We start from the raw sequence: 17,280 nt of genomic DNA, 5'->3' as shown, positions 1-17,280 counted from the left end.
TGGTTAAACTGATTATAATGTATGCTGTGGTGGATTCCACGATATAGGGTGGCATACTTATATTTTAATAAAGTAATTAAATGTTTTTGGGACAGTGCACAATAAGTCTGTGAAGAAAGCCCCAGGTTCAAATGTCCAGTTCAGAGGTTTTCAAGTTGCAGAGCTAGTAGAGACCCCCATCTTGAGGTTTGGTGTGAAAGCTGTGGCCAGTTAAAGCATACTGTATTGGTGAGGAACCTTTGGCCCTCTAGATATTTTTAGCTACAGTTCCTGTCAGGCCCAGCTGGCATGGCCAATAGTGACAGGAGTGTGGAACATCCAGAACTTCTGGAGAGTCAATGGTTCCCCAACCATGGGCTACATGGACCAACAATATGATAGAAAAAAGAACCTTCATATATTCAATAAGTCACTGAATCTTAAGTAGCATTGTCTATTCTGTGAAATTGAAATGACAATAATAAGAGATCACTGTAGAGAACGGACTGCAAAAAAGATTGCTTATTACAAAGAATGTGGGGGGGGGATTTGCACATGTGCTATATAAATGTAAAATAACGATTTAATAATATTTCAAAACTTGTTTTGTAGTCTTAATTATTGTACTGGTTAAGTTGCTTTCTTATCCACATAAATGCCAGTTTCTCTTTTAATCTTGCTGGATTTCACGGTCTCAACTATATTTTCTCCCTTTGTCTTATACATTGAAGATTATCGCATCAGTGCCTGAAACGTTTCTATTCTGTTCCCAAAACGTTTCAAGATGTAACGTTATGGGAACGGATATTATCGCATTAGAAAATGTAAAGCGTTCCGAGAACGTTACGGGAACACATTTTACCGCATTTGTCCTTATAGGAAGCGTGATAAGTATGAGAACGTTTCAATATTCGCGCATGCGTATTTATTTCGGAGGACCTTGTAATGATGATGTAATCACTCTACTGTTCCTTTTCACCCGGAACTGAATAGGGTGACCTTTAATCTTTTTATATACAAGATACATATAGACACACACACACACACACACACATGTATACACACATATAGTCCGCAATATATATATATGTGTGTGTGTGTGTGTATATATTGTGTGTAATATATTTATATTATATATAATATATTTTTTGTATATATTACATATTTAAAATATGTATATTGTATATATATTGTATGTATACTTTTAGACACACACACACACACACACATATATATATAAATGTTATACATATACATGGGGACCTCAAAACTGGGAAAATGTAGGACAATGTTTTAAAATGTAGCACTTTTAAAAAAAATTCCTGGCCAGGAAATTTTAAAAAGAAGGTCCTACATTTTTAAACCTTGTCCAGGGCCAGGCTAGAGCTGGGGGGACAGCCTCTCTCAAGTGCCAGCCAGGCTTTGGAGGACTCTGCAGTCGAGAAGCCCCATCCATAGCCAGGCTAGAGCTTGGGAAACAGAATGCAGGGAGGGAAGTCCTTTCAGCCAATCACAACAAGGCAGAACATGGGAACGGAAGTAAGAACGGATTAGATTACCGCTCTGACATTTCTTGGACCGTTTTAAAAACGTTTCAACAAGCTTGGATCACATTCTTATCCGTTCCCTCCGAGGAACACATTTGGAACGCTTTGAGGGGTATGTAGAACGCGATGGGAACCCGATGGGGAAAGAAACGTGCGGTAAACTTAAAAGTGTTCCGTTCCTATCGGGTTCCAATAACGTTCTCGGAACGCGATGCGATAAACTAGAAAATAAGACTTCAAGCTTTGCTTAGCCTTCCCACACAGTGGAAGAAAAGGAAACATAAAAAGAAAAGCCCTGTTACAGGAAGACTGTTTCCATATACCAGGCCAATTGTTCCTGTTCCCATTGTTTGCTGTTCAGCGAGCTCCCCTTGAGGTAACTACCTGAGACTATTAGAATGAGGAATGGGCCCATCACTAGAGCAAGCCATGTAGCAAGTATAACTGAACACATCTTTTTGTTCAGCAAACCATGTAATAAAAATACAATGACTCCCTTTTCAAACAGACACCTATTAAAGTAACGGACCCATTTTGAGAGTAAACTTCCAGTGGTACCAAAAGGTTAAGTACAATAGGAATCTGACCCGCCGGAGGATTAGAACTTTCCCTTTGTGCGCTCTTTTAAAATGAATACATTTTCAGCTCACCACCAACTGATTGTTCTTGATTCCCCCATTGTCTGGACGACAATACAACCCTCTTACATGGCTACATACTAGTGAGTGAGTGAGCGAGACCTGCAACAAGAATATGGCTTTCTTTCCCCCTCGGCATAATGGGGTTATGCATTCAACAGGGTTTCTGAAGTAATAAGGACTGGAACAAAAGCATGTGTTTCTTTATGCTCAGTTCATTTTCATCTCTGCTCATTGTATCTTTGCAGGACAGGGTGCCCTGAAGATCCTTTTTACATTTCTCTTGCTCTGACCTTATGCGGATTCTTTGAGTTCTTCTGTAAAATGAATTGTGTGATAACTTGAGAACAGTGGCCTCAGGCCCTCCACGCAGGATTTACTGCAGCGTGGGCTGTTTCCCTGCCAACGTCCCTTGCATCCAAAATAAGGGGGGGGGGTAACTCCTAAAGCCCAGCTTTGGTTTTGAGGCCTGTACCTTGCAAGCAATAGAAAGAGACAGGCCTGGTACATTTGCAAATGTAGCCAGAGACAGGTCCAGGAATCCTAGTTTATGTGACCTTCGTAATGGAGAATTTGCCCATCTATATAAACACACTGAAACAACTAATATTGATGCATCTGGGCTAAAAAAAATGAGATAAATGGCAGCTGTGATAAGAGTGTGTATATGCATGTGCATGCATACACACGTGCACATACATATTCATGGTTCCACTTTGGATGGGGAACATCTTTCAGATAGAGGCACCACACCAGCATTTTCTTTTCAGAATACAAGTATTGCAGTTTAAACACTAAGGTATTCCCTACTTTACAGAAGACAGAAGGTGTCTTCTGTCTGAAGGTCTCTCCAGACTAACCCCAATTTAAAGATAAAGAACATAACAGGGGAAACCAAAGTCTTTGAAAGTGACCACCAACAGTTGTCATCTGAACAGCAGCCTGAGCTATCTTGGCCACATCCTCCTCACTATGGCAGGGTACAGACTGCCAGAAAGAGGCGGCCAGCAGCCGCCTCTCTTTTTCATGTAGTCACGCCGCAGCAACCAAATTGCGCAGTGTGGTTGCGTGAAAAAAAGACCACTAAAAAGCAACTCTTTTTTACGCTGCTGCAAAGAGCTGATGGCACAAGCACGTCGTTGCTGCGTGGCTCCATCTGGAGGCTGCACAGCAGTGACATCATCGTTATGCGCGCCGTCTATTTGGCACCGCGCAGCGAGGATGCGGGACCCCCATATATATTAAGGGGTGCAGGACTCCCATGAAAGTGGGAAAATGACAAATAAAAAACAGTAATTTTTTTTACCCGAGAAAATACCTCTCTGGGAATCTCTATATTCTCCAGTGCAACTCTGTGGTCAACATCTGGCAGAAATTGACCATAAAATTGTGCTGGAGGACCTACAAATGCCTAGATAAGTGTTTTCTGTATGAATCTATAGGTCCTCCAGCATGACTCCATGGACAGCTTTCAGTACAGTCGCACTGGAGAACCTAGAGATTCCTAGAGAGAACATATTAATGAAATTTGTGAATAATGAAATTTTTAAAAGTCAAAGCTGCAGATGTGAAAGGCTGGCTGTACTCCTATTCTCAATGTCTTGCTGAATAAACTCAGACCTAAGATTAAGAACCTACACCCATATTATTACCAGGTTAAGAATGCATGTAGTCTGATTGAAATCTCCCAGTTGTTCTGGCCCCATTGTAAGCTGCCTTGGGTCTTATGTCAAGAGTAAGACAGGGTAGAAATGAAATAAATATAAATAATAAATCCAGACATAGGGTACATATTCTCTAGTCCAAAGTCTTTGAGGTCAGTTCCTGAGGCCTAAACTGAAGAAACTGCTATCTGAAGCATTGACCCGTTACAGACGGGTGGCTAGTACGTGCTCGGCACATACTAGGGTTAGAAAGAGGCGTCCTTTCCGGACGCCCCTAATCCTAGTACACGCTGAGGGCGTACAAAATGGCAGTGCCCATTCTACACGGGCACCACCATCTTGACGTTGCTGACGCCTAGCGTCTGCACATCGCGCGGTGGAAATGACAGCGCGAGTGTGCCATTGGCAACTTGTGCTGCCATTTCCGCAGCGCAAAAAGAAGCTGCATTTTGCAGCTTCTTTTTTGTTGCGTCCGGGAATCGCACAGTTTGTCCACTGTGGTTCCCGGACACAGCAACCAGCGGCACCGGCAGACCACTCTTTTTGGGCGGTCTGTAAAGCATCATAGTTACATTCCTTCAAGTTAACTTTGACTTATGGTATATCTGTCACAGGGTTTTCTTGGCAAGTTTTACTCAGAGAAAGTTTGTCAGAGCTTTTCTTTAAGACTGAGAGACTACAGCATGCCCATGGTGGCTTGTCCTGAAGTCCCAGCCCAATATTCAAAACACTATGCCCAGAACTGCCACTTCAGGATTATCTCAGGCCTTGAGGTTTCTGCAACAAAACTGAGACCTAGTGACAGTCCCTAGTGATGTCATTGAGCATTATGCATTAAGTACCAACCACAGTTGCTCACAGCATGTCATTCAAACATCCCAATCCACACATATTTTCCTGTTTGGAAATTAAGATAGGTATCCTGTGCCTGAAACAGATGGGCCAAAAAGGGCTGCTGTTGGTCTGCATTGTGGGTGTGGTGCTTAGATGACACATACAACCAGAAGCCGCCTGGATGTAGCTCCAGGGCAAAAGAACCAGGTCAAAAAGGAGTGGACAAAATCTATTCCTTTTGTTGGCTCAGTTTAAAACCATGGCGGCAGTCCATATTGGAGACAGACGTGAGTAGTTGCTGTGACTCCTGCATGATCAGCGCCAGAGTGGCCTTCCTGCATTTTTACAGCCCATCTGCTCAAGACTCTAGATAAAGAGTCTGTTCTGAAGATGAAATGAGCGGGGTATTCCTGATCATTTAGAGATATGAGATAAGGAGCCTTTAATCTACCCAATTTGCTTCTAGCCAGAAGGTGGATGCAGAGCAGAGTGGAGAGTGGTAAGGAAGAAGCTAAGTAAGTAAAGAACTAGATCCCCCTGGACAGTCTTTGCAAGTCACAGCAACACATAAGAATAAGTAAAGAGGTAGTACAAGAATACCTGGTTAATCTAAATGAACTGAAGTTTCCAGGGCCAGATGAACTATATCCAAGGGTATTAGAAGAACTGGTAGAAGTAATTTTCAGGGCCACTGGCAATAATCTTTGAGAATTCCTGGAGAACAGGAAAAGTCTCAGCAGACTGGAGGAGGGCAAATGTTCCCATCTTTTAAAAGGAAAAAAACAAGGGCTCAAACAATCACCGCCAAATTAGTCTGACATCAATAGCAAGCAAGATTCTAGAGCAGCTCAGTAAACAGACTGTAAGCATTTAGAAAGGAATGCCATGATCACAAAAAGGCAAGATGGGATTCTCAAAAACATGTCATGCCAGACTAAATAAAATTACCAACTTGGTAGATGAAGGTAATGCTGTCAATGTATCTTATCTTGATTTCAGTAAGGCTTTTCACAAGTCCCCCTGTGATATTCTTGCAAAAAATCTAGTAAAAGGCAGGCTAGACAATACTAGATCGGTAAAGTCATTAGGGGGGGTGCGGTGGTGTGGCCTGCACTACATCACACACCAGAAGAGGTTTGAGTCCTCCCCCCATGCACCCCCTTCATGGTCCCCATCTGCATGCACCATTCCCATGCACTCCTCATGCACACACCACCGCACGTGCGTTTCCCCTCATGCCATTTTGTCCTCATCAGGAAAAGAACAGGGTGGCATGGGGGGAGGGAGTGCACACCACCCCTGGAGGCCGCACCCCTGTGAAGCCCTGCTCTGCCCTGGAAGCCCCCCTCCCCCATAATTGGTGACACCAAGTGTGGAGACACCACTGACTACTGTTAGGTGGATTTGTAATTGGTTGACTGGCCAAATCGAAAGGGTGCTCACCAATGTCTGCTCTTCATCCTGGAGTTAAGTCACTGGGACCAGTGCTATTAAATATTTTTATCAGTGACTTGAATGAAGGAATAGAGGGCATGCTTATGAAATTTGCAGATGACACCAAATTAGGAGGGGTAATTTATACTCCAGAGGACAGGATCAAAATTCAAAATGAACTTAATAGATTAGAAAGCTGAGCCAATACTAACAAAATGAATTTCAACAAGGAGAAATGTTAGGTACTATACTTAGGCAGTAAAACTGAAATGCACAGATATAGGATAGGGGACTCCTGACTTGTCAACAGTACATGTGAAAGAGATCAAGGAGTCGTAGTAGACCACAAGTTGAACATGAGTTCACAGTGTGATGCTGTAACTAAAAAGCCAATGCAATTCTAGGCTGCCTCAACAGAAGTATAGTGTCTAGATCAAAGAAAGTAATAGTACTACTCTATTCTCCTTTGGCCAAGCCTCACCTGGAATACTGGGTCCAGTTCTGTGCACCACAATTCAAAAAATATGTTGACAAGTTGGAGCATTTTTAGAGGAAAGAGACCAAAATGGTGAAGGGTCTGGAAACTATACCTTATGAGGAGCATCTTAGGGAGCTGGATATGTTTAGGCTGGAGAAGAGAAGGTTAAAAGGTGATATGATAGCACTGTTTAAATATCTGAAGGGACGTCATCTTGAAGATGGAGCAACTTGGTTTTCTGCAGCTCCAGAGAACAGGACCCAGAGCAATGGATTCAAACTACAGGGAAGATGATTCCACCTCAACATTAGCAAGAACTTCCTGACAGTAAAAGCTGTTTGATAGTGGAACATGCTCCCTTGGAGGGTGGTGGAGTCACCTCCTTTTGTTTTTAAACAGAGTCTAGATGGCCACCTGTTGGAGGTGCTTTGATTGTGTCTTCCTGCATGGTAGGGGGTTGGACTGGATGGCCCTTGAGGTCTCTTCCAGTTCTATGATTCTGTGAAATCAAGCCTTTGAAACTATAGCAAGCTGCTTCTCTCCTAGCTAAGCTAGAGCACTACACACAGCCCTTTCTTCTTGTTTATAGTTGAGCCCACCAAAACTGGAGATTTGAATCCTCCTCTGAAAACTGGTGACTTAAGAGAGCAGGCTCTGATATCTGGCAACCCTAATTACCCCTTTCTGGCTCCCCAAAGCATAGCAGGCAGAACATAACAGTCCAGGCTGTTATATCTTTATACTGGGATAAGTTGATTGAAAAATTTCATATTGCCTGCCAGGTATAGTGCTCATGTGCCCACGTGTTTGCTTCTGCATCTGAATAGGACTTTGACTCCTGAGTTTGTATAGATTGGATATTTTACTAGACAAGGTCCTAATCTCAAACAGGACACTTCCAGTTAAAATCCCAAAGGCCTTGGCAGCAGGACTTATCTGAGACATTTTGCTGCCTGAGGCCAAGACAATATATTGTCCCTACTTGGTAATGTACAAAGAAGAGTGTCAACTGAAACTCACTTCTTTTCTGGTGATGGAGCAGCACCTTCTGTTTTCTCCAAAGGTGTTTCCACCCAGTTTTCAGGACTTGCCTCTGTTCATTTCTCTGCTCCCCAAAGCATAGCACTATCCCTATTCAGCAGGGTTCCACAATGCTCTGTGAAGAATTTTCAGGCTGATATTGGGAGAGGCTGGTATAGGGAGAGGAACTGGGGGACAGTCTGTTTGCAGGAGCCTAGTTGCACACAACTAATCTGGGTTCAACTCATCATGTATTAGTGGTAGCTGTTATTTAGCCAATTTTGTCATGTGTGCTAATCCTACTAATCTAACTTTTTTTGTATTTAGGTTTAAGAGGTATACATACAATTCTTGTGGATTTAGATGCAGTGAATCAACCCTTCCTCCTTTCCTCCCTGTCATGCATGTGTGCATGCACACACAAATACAAACACACATACTTGCTTCTCAACCTGAAAGTGTTTGTCTTTTGCCCTGAAAAGGAATTTACAATTGCCCAACATGATGCGCAGACGTCACAGCCTTAAGCACAATGTAGAACAACTAGGGCAAATAGAGACCAAAGAATTTTTTCTTTGGCAATGTCATGCCAATGGCAGCGAGATCTGCATTGTTGCCATCTAATGTGAGAGTCAAAGACTACATAATGCAGTTGGCATCTGTTATTGGGGTGGGGGCTGAGTTCCTGTCACTTATCAGTGCTCCTCCCCAACACATGGATGGCTTTTGTCTCCAGAAGATAAATCTATTTAGTCTCTGGTGGGTTGCAGCATGGATAGGACTGTACCAGGGATGAAAATGGAAACATACAGGTTTCTGAGAGTAGAATGGCTGTAGGAGCCAAAAGGCAAGTGGCAAAGGAAACCCAATAGCCTGAAAAGCACAATGATTTGTTCAGAGAAGGGCAGGGAACTAAGATAAAAAAGCCCTGCTAAGATCAGAAACTCTGGCATGCACAGTGCCCCATTGTTCAGCTGTCACACTTCCCTTTACTTTATTGCTTTTGTCCAACACCCTATTGTTCCACTTCCTTTTGTCCCCTATTCAGTGTGCTGGCTTTTCATTACCCAGCCAGCCCTGTTGTTTTCATTTCTTTTGTCTGAAGTTCCTGAGAGGAAGGTTTTATTTTCAGCAGTTTGATTAATTCACAGCTTGAGACAGGCTTTGTTTGTTATGTAATTACTGCCCTGCGCTTTTCCAGAGCTCCTAGTGGCAGTGATGGTGGCACTTGGCCAGTTGCAATGGCTGCTTTTGCCCTCAACCTGTTACAATTTTGCTCTTGTTTTGTCTTGGTGTAGCCCGGGAGTGATGTGTGGTTGCTGTGTTAATTTTGGTTCTGGGAGAGGTGAGAGATTCAACACAACATGCTTCTGAGGGTCAGTTTGTTCATTATATAGTCTATATGTTGATATCACTTCTATGCAAGAAAAATAATATATGGTGTATCTATGCTGTCATGAACAAAGAAAGCATACATGTATCTTTCACTCTGTTGCTTCCAGTAGCTGATCCAGGAATTTTCTGTTATACCTAATTCTGGCCAAGTTTGCACATGTTTTTGTGTTGCGGACAGACTGCATAAATATTATATTCTTGAGCAGAAATCCCCATCCTTCTTGAGCCTGCATGCACATTTAGAAATTTGACAAACTGCTATGGGCATCACCACAAAATGGCTGCCATGGGAAGTTATCAATAGCAAAATGGCTGCTGTAGGATGTGGCTATTGATGAAGTGGTTTTTGTTAAGGTGTGGGTGGCCAAAAGACCATGGAGCTTGCCACGAAACACTGGATTGGTTTCGAGTCCCAAATACCAAATAAGATAATTGATTCCCCTATACACATTCACATATTGTGCAATAAAATAGTAGTTTCAGATAAAGCAACCAGTGAGGTTTAGAGACAAACAACTTATTTCTGTATCCCATGAATATAAACCAAAAGGAGTATCTCAACCATAAATCAAACCCCTTTGAACCAGTCTCTTGAACTTAATCCTAAGGATGCCCATTACATGGAAAGCAATGCGGTTAATTTCTTCAAATCAATTCCAAATACATTTCTTTAAAATTAATTTCTCTGAATTAATAGGAGGATTAGCCCAAGTTCAAACCCCTAGTTAATTCTAATAGACCACTTAGCTATGTCAACCGCCATCTCCTTCCCCCCCCATTAAGTCACCTGACCTTCCAATCTCCTCCCTTCTTTTCAGCCAAGCTAGTAGCCCACCCTGGGTCAGGGTGATCAGATGTACTCCTTTCCCAGGACATATCCTACATATCAGCCTTTTGTCCAGGAGGAATTCCAAAATATCCTCCTTTTTAAGCATGACTAAAAAGCATGAATTTATATTTCAGTTAGTGTTGTTAGTTTTTATTTGGTCATACCCTAATTTCTTCTTGAATGTCCCACATTTTGTGGTATCTTGTCCTCCTTTGTGGTTAGGACATCTGGTCACCTTGGGTCCCAGGGTTAACTCAAGACATTTTGCTTCTTGGTTTCCTTTCTTCTCCTGGATCACACCACCAGTTATATAGTCTACAGCAAAGCCCTCTGATACAGTCACGTCTGATCAGAGCCACAGGACAGGGATGCCAAACTCAAGGAATTAGAACAAGCATTCCACAAACTACAGTACCCACCATATGAAATGAAACAAACAAACCAACAAACAAACACAAATAAAGAAGGCAAGACTTATACCCAGGACTGATCTGTTACAGAACAGATTGAAGAGGGAAAATGACAGAACTTCACTTGTGATCACATACAGCTCTCAACTGGGACCTCTCAGGCACATCATCAATGAACTACAACCTATTCTGGACAATAATGCAATTCTTTCAAGGGCTCTTTGGGGCAGACCTTTAGTCACCTACAGATAGCCTCTAAACCTCAAAGAGGTACTCACCCAAAGGAAGACACATGACACAGATAGTGACACAGGTACTAAGCCATGCCACAAATCAAGATGTCAACTCTGCCTGCACATTTATCCAGTAATGTGATCACAAGACCTAATGGCATCATTCACAATATCAAGGGGACCTTCACATGCTCATCCTCCAGTGTGATTTATGCCATACTATGTCATCAATGCCCATCAGCACTCTGCATTGGGCAAACAGGCCAGTCCCTGCGCCAGAGGATAAATGGACATGAATCAGACATTAGGAATGGGAATACACAAAAAACCAGTGGCTGAACATTTCAGTCTTCCTGGGCATCTCACCTCAGACTTCAGAACAGTAGTCCTTGAACAAAAGAACTACACAGACAGATTGGAAAGAGAAACATCAGAATTGGAGTTCATCTATAAACTACAGTCCCTTAGCAATGGATTGAGCAAAGATAATGGCTGCCTGGCTCACTACACACATTTCAACACTATCTGACCCCATCCTCAGGAGGGTGTCCTACAGCCATCTATTCTCCCAACCTACAGGCTAGTTTCCAAAGCCAAACTGCTCTTGCCACTTCATTTCCATACACAAAAACTAGTTCCGAATGCCTTTGTTCACAAATAGGGTTGCCATATCCCGGGTTTGGGTGGGACAATCCCAGATTGGAGGGCCAAAAAAGATCCCGTCCCGGACGGCCATTTTTGACTCTCCAGTCCCAGATTTCAGCCTTGCTCCAGGCCACATTTTGTAAATCTCCAGTCCACTGTAGAAAATGCGCCTGGAGCAAGGCAGAAAGCCTCCTCCTGGCTCAGCTCCTCCTCCTTCCAGGATGGTCCTCCCACCCTGGGACCAGAGGAGGCAGTGCCACCCTAGCCGGCCACAAGCACATCACCACCTCCTGCAGCCCTGACCAGCATGGCCAGCTGGGCCTCCCTGGGACTGGCGGAGGCGGCACTCCATGTGGAGGCTCAGCCTCCTCCAGCCCTGGCTGGAGAGGCCTAGCTCAGCCAGCACCGCCTCCTGCAGCCCTGACCAGCATGGTCAACTAGGCCTCCCCGGGACTGGAGGAGGCGATGCCCTGCCCTGGGCCTGGGCCTCCTCCAGCCGTGGGGAGGCCTAGGAGAAGGCGCCATGCCTGGGCCTCCTCCAGCCATGGGGAGGCCTAGGAGGAGGTGCTGCGCTTAGCGCCTGGGCCTACTCCAGCTGCGGGGAGGCCTAGGAGAAGGCGCCACACTCCGGGCATGGGCCGAGGCATCCTTCAGCCCTGGGGAGGGATTTGGAAGCAGCGTTCTGCTCAGGGCTTTGGCAGAGGCCCCAGAAGATAAGGTAAGGGGGCTTGGGGTGGGTGGTGGGCCATCTGCTGCCGCCTCCACCTCCCTTGCTGCATTTTCGGGATGGCGGATGTTTTTTAATTTATTAATGTGTTTGGCGTCTAATTGTATGTGTCCTCCATTTTTTGGAATGTTCTACATTTTCCTACAATGTCCCGGTTTTGAGGTAGGGAATTATGGCAACCCTATTCACAAATGACCATTGTTAAAACTGGACTTGCACTTCATTTCCATACACAAAGGATTTTGAATTTGAATTCTCTCTCCCTCTCCCTCTCCCTCTCCCTCTCTCTCTCTCTCACACACACACACAGAGTATGTCTGTCCTTGGTTTCCACTCCACCAAATGCATCTGAGGAAGTAGTCTGAAGTTTACGTGTGTGTGTTCTTGTTGTTTCATGCTGCCAACTTCTTTACATGTAGAGATCTCTCTACATGCATACACAGACACTCTTAAACACATTCTCTTTCACCAAAGTTCACCCACAAATTCTTGTCATCCACATATATATTACCTGGTACATTGCTGTTACCAAGTAGGTTCAGTTCAGTAGGACTTTTATATCATATGTCTCTTTTAGCTCTCAGGATGGGGAAAATATAAAGTGCATCTTTTTACTTTGACATCTAGGGTTTGTTTTACTCTAATCTGTTTATGTTTTAGGACAAAATATGTACTTTTATGTTTAAAATTCTTGTTGCTTAATTTTTTAGGGACCTTGAGCAGATGATATTTTAGTATATGATATGGTGGGCTGTTCTGTTATGCACTGTTTTCTGTATTCTGTATATACTTTTTTGGTGGCAAATTGGAGCTCAAAAAAGAGCAGTTCACTATATTCATGCTTGTGAGTATGCTTCAATACATACATAGCCTTTGGGGAGGGGGGCATTTGATTAAACGGTGGAAATGTCATTCTCAATATTTCAATGAGAAAGAAGCAATCTCATTATCCATGCAGTTTTTTTTTTTTAACATGGACACCATGTTCTGGAAAGCAGATATATTTCTAAAGTGAATGAGTGACTGGTTCATCTTTCTTTTCTTTTTTTCATGGTAATCTTTCTGTCTCTTATTCTCCCCATAGGATGTCCATGAGGAGCCCTGCCTCTCCTCAGCTGGATCTCAATGGATCTGGGAACATGGTGAACTGTGCCATTAAGACAGAAGAGAAGAGCGAGCACTGCTACGAGTCTTCAACTAGCACAACACTTGGCTCTGACAAACTACAGAAATCACCGTTGTCACTGAGTGAAGTTACTGACTCCCAAACACTCTCACAGGTGGGGCAAAAGCTTTTGGGTTCCTTCTTGCTTGCCCTGAGTCAAAGCTTTCCTTTCTTTATTTGTGTGTGTGTGTGTGTGTGTTTGGTATTCAGAGGGTCCCTAGTGACAGACCCCCCCCCCCAGGGAACAAAGAATTATAATCTCACTTGTAGTCAGTACAAGTCCTTTTTACTGTCTGAGGCAGAGAAGAAGCTCTAGACATACTTCCAACTGATTTTAAAAATACAATAATAACAAATGAATACCAAACTACTGCCCATTCTTCATACACAAATTACAGCTATCTTGGCAGTCCCCTCCCTTTCCTCTGCTAAAGGATAAACTTGGTCCTCATTCTGCATATACATTCACATATACGGGTGTGTGGCCCATTTCTGGATCTTTTGATTTTCATTCGAAAAGGGTTTAGAGAGAGTCTAATTCTAATCAAACAAAAGCACTGCATGAGGTGGAATTCCCTCTGCAGTCGTGTTGCTGCCACAGAAAGCTGCCATTTGCTCCCGTTTGTGATTTTTTTTGAGGAAAAGGGTAGGAAATTAATTAATTAATTAATATTTGGGGGATACAATGTAGAGTTGAAATGGCACAAAGGTCTCCTCTCACAGTAACACCATTCTAATCAAAACAGGCACATGTCGGGTTATTTTAAATTATAAACAGAGGCATTGGAAGATCTGACCTCCTGCATCTTGTATAGTTTGAATCTTAACTTTATATCAGTAGAGAGTGACTTTTAAATGAATAGCTCCATATCTATGCTGTGTTAAAAATAAGTTCTTTGCTATATTAAGACCATGTCAGTTATAGATAAAAGGTTTGAACTAGGCAGTGACTTACAGATTTTTATGTAAATTGAAGGAATGGGCCACAAATCATTTGTGGGGTGTATGTTTTACATCAAGGGTGAGCAACTGTAGAGGGGCTATTTTTCACCCTCACACTTCTGCTGGGAGCCACACTTGTGCATCCAAAGTGGCCAGCTGGGTTTGTTTTCAGCCATGTTTTGGACCTTTTTTTTACAGGGGGGGGGGTATAGTTGCTTTTATAGATATGTGATCATCTTACATGGTTATGAGGGCTAAATTAACACATTTTACAGCATTTTAAAGCCACTTTATGTGTTTGGGAGGTGAAAGGTTGTTTCCCCCAATTTTTAAAAAATTCAGTAATAGTACACAGCACTGAACTAGCTTTTTGTCTTTGTGTGTTAGAATTCTATTATTATCTTTTATTTGGAAAAATAATTCTTGAAAGAAAGATGTAACTTTTTATTAAATGTGTGTTATCTTTTTAGAAATTTAAACAGCTCCAAACCCAGAGTTATTGGAAAAGTGTACAGATAAATTAAAAATGAAATAATATGAGACAGTAGTAAAACAATTACATTGGAAGTGCTCAACTTAAAATCAGGGCAAGTCACACACTCTTATCCTCAGAGGAAGGCAATGGCAAACCTCCTCCAAACAAATCTTGCCAAGAAAACCTATGATAGGGTCACCTTAAGTTGGAAAGAACTTGAAGGCACACAATGTTAACAAGCAAGATAAAACAAACAGCAGTGATAAAACCGCACAGTTCATGCTGAAAGCAAAAATAAGATCAACAATGGGAATAAAATATTGCAAATATTGGCCCGGTACATACGGGCCCTTTGCGATGCCCTCGTCATGTGCTAGGGTTGCCTGGGGGCGGAGCGCCCACACACTCCGCAACCCTAGCATGTGATGACGGTGTAATAATGGCAGCACCCTGTATACATGGGTGCCGCCATTGTTACGTAAGCGCTGTGCAGCATCCACACGACACTTACATAACGAGTGCACCAGTGGTGCACTCGTTACGCCGCCGCTCTGGCTTTAGAAGAACCCACTTTTCGCTTTTGGCGGCTGCAGCTTCCCTCTGGCAGAAAAACAGGCACCCAGGAGTCCGCCCTTTTTAGACGGTCTGTCCTGCACCATCTAAAACTATAAAAGAGTTCTTTAAACATATAGGCGAGCAGAAAATTATCCTCCTAGTGCCCCTCCACCCCAGCAATCCAGATAGGATGTCACCACTAAAAAGACCTGTTCTCTTCTAGCTGCTCACTTTTCCTTGTCCCCCCCACCAAAGGAGGACCTTAGATGATAACTCTAAAGTTAATAAAATAAGTAAACATGGAAAGAATCACTCTGTCAGGTTACCTAATCCCAAGTTGTTTAAGTTCTTAATGGCAGTTAGTGCAGATTGCAAAGGACTGTATAATGTGATAGTACAGTATTGGTAAGACAGTGTAGTGTAGTGGTTTGAACTTCGGACTACAACTCTAGAGACCAGGGTGCAAATCCCTGCTCTGCCATGGAAATACATTGAGTGATCTTAGACAAGTTACCCTCTCTCACCCTCAGAGGAAAACAATAGCAAAGATTGGTTCTTGATGACTGATGATGGATTACATTTTTTTTTAGGAACCTGCATCTCCAGTGGACAAAGCATTAGACTGCAGGAATTTTGCATTTGAGTCTACAGTTTCCAGCCAAGAAAAGTTGGATTTCAATCAAAACTTAAAAGAAGGTCGGAAGGTGTTTTTTTGTTTTTTTAAAAAAACACTTTAGCTCCTGCTTCCCTGCTTCAGATTTCTTTTCCGTCCACAAAGGCCATAACTTTGCAGAAGAACATGCTTTGTGTTCATGGGACCCAAGATTCAGTCCTTGGCACTAATTGAAGTCTCTTAGCTTGGAAACCTATGAAAGATCATGCTTGAAGACACTTGTGAAGGCGCTGACAATGAAAATTGAAGGCACTAAGCTTGGCAAGCAATTGGACTGTCTAGGTGAAAGGAATGTAGCAATACATTTAACTAGCTTTTATTTTTGCATTAGTTTTGGTGGATATAAGCCCACTTCTTCAGATACAGTACAGAATGATATTAAAACCTTAAGTAATAAAGCATGCTGCAGTTATACAGTTGCAGGAGTCGGAGGGCATGTAATAGGATCAAGAAAGATGCAAAACATGACCCCCTCACTAAATTTTCTAAGGGCTGTCTAAAGTGATACAGGTCTTTCAGATCTTTACAATGGTCTGTGTTGATATGTGAAAGCAATTAGGAGTTTACTGCTTGCATTTTAAATTGGCTTCAGCCTCTCAGGTTGCAGCTGGGACACGGGATGGAAGTGGGGATTATTGCACTCTAAATCTCCATTGAATTTCCAGCCGCCATCATACCGTGTCCCAGCCACGTTCTGCCAGCCCTTTTTAGAAGTCAGAAAGGTTTCAGACTTCTTAAAAATGCTAGCAGAGCATGGCTTGGACCTGGCTTGGACCCAGTCTGGTGATTCAGAAGCAATATAGTGTGCGATAATCCCCGCCGACATCCCGGCTGCAACCCGGCAGGCTGGAGCTGGTTTAAAACACCAAGTGATAAGCTCCTCAATCTGCTTACCGAAAGTCAATTTCCTTGGGTTCAAAATCTTCTCTGAGGAGATTCCTTTTGTTATGTGTGCAGTAGGAAGGGTAGTACACCATGAATCCATTGTCTTGTTCATACGTTTGTTAATGAACTGGAATTTGTGAGTATAATTCAATTCAGTTTCTGAAGGTAGTTGCTTTAGTACTTTTTTATCCCTTCCTTATCCAAGTCAACCCTTAGGGGCTACACATAATTATAGACAAAATTCATATAATAATGTTAGTATGTCGGACATGACTTGACAACTTTGCCGAAGGAGAATACTTTTACTTTTACCTTTATTTTCATACTTCATCAAAACATTTTTTAGCCAAGTATGTAATGTTTTAAAGAGGGAGCATTATTTATTAGGACAGACTGAATTTGTATTCAGCCCTTGCGTTTGGAAATCAGAGGCTTAAGGTCAATTTGTCAGATTCTTAATTCATTAATTTCCTTGACCATCTTGGCCTTTGAGAGATTGCCCTTCCATGATGCAAACTAGTTTCCATTTGTATTATTGTCTTACTAGCACATTGTTTGCAGTAGTTTCTGAAAAGCTTTCTTTTCAATGACTTCTGACACTCCCCCTCCCCCCAATCACACAACCACTAATGTTCTTCTTGCAACAGTAATGCCGACCATTGAGAAGCTATTGTCCAGTGACTGGAAAGAGAGACTTCTGGGGAAAAATCCCATGGATTCCAAAGAAGTGAAAGGTGAGCAGTTGGTATAGC

General features: G+C 42.7%; 1 protein-coding gene across 1 annotated transcript in view; it reads left to right on the top strand.

The window, feature by feature from the left end:
• The window catches only part of SOX13 (SRY-box transcription factor 13), an 82,749-nt gene that overhangs the window by 39,366 nt on the left and 26,103 nt on the right, over positions 1-17,280 (top strand). Inside the window, exons 2-4 of the mRNA XM_042465754.1 lie at positions 12,918-13,113; positions 15,561-15,666; positions 17,176-17,262. Coding sequence (XP_042321688.1) covers positions 12,919-13,113; positions 15,561-15,666; positions 17,176-17,262 — 388 coding nt within the window. The 5' untranslated portion in view covers position 12,918. The remainder of the gene's footprint in view (positions 1-12,917; positions 13,114-15,560; positions 15,667-17,175; positions 17,263-17,280) is intronic.

The sequence above is a fragment of the Sceloporus undulatus genome, chromosome 4 (assembly GCF_019175285.1).
Source record: "Sceloporus undulatus isolate JIND9_A2432 ecotype Alabama chromosome 4, SceUnd_v1.1, whole genome shotgun sequence".
NCBI lineage: Eukaryota > Metazoa > Chordata > Lepidosauria > Squamata > Phrynosomatidae > Sceloporus > Sceloporus undulatus.
The sequence above is the reverse complement of the archived record's forward strand: the minus strand, read 5'-3'. Positions and strand labels throughout refer to the sequence as shown.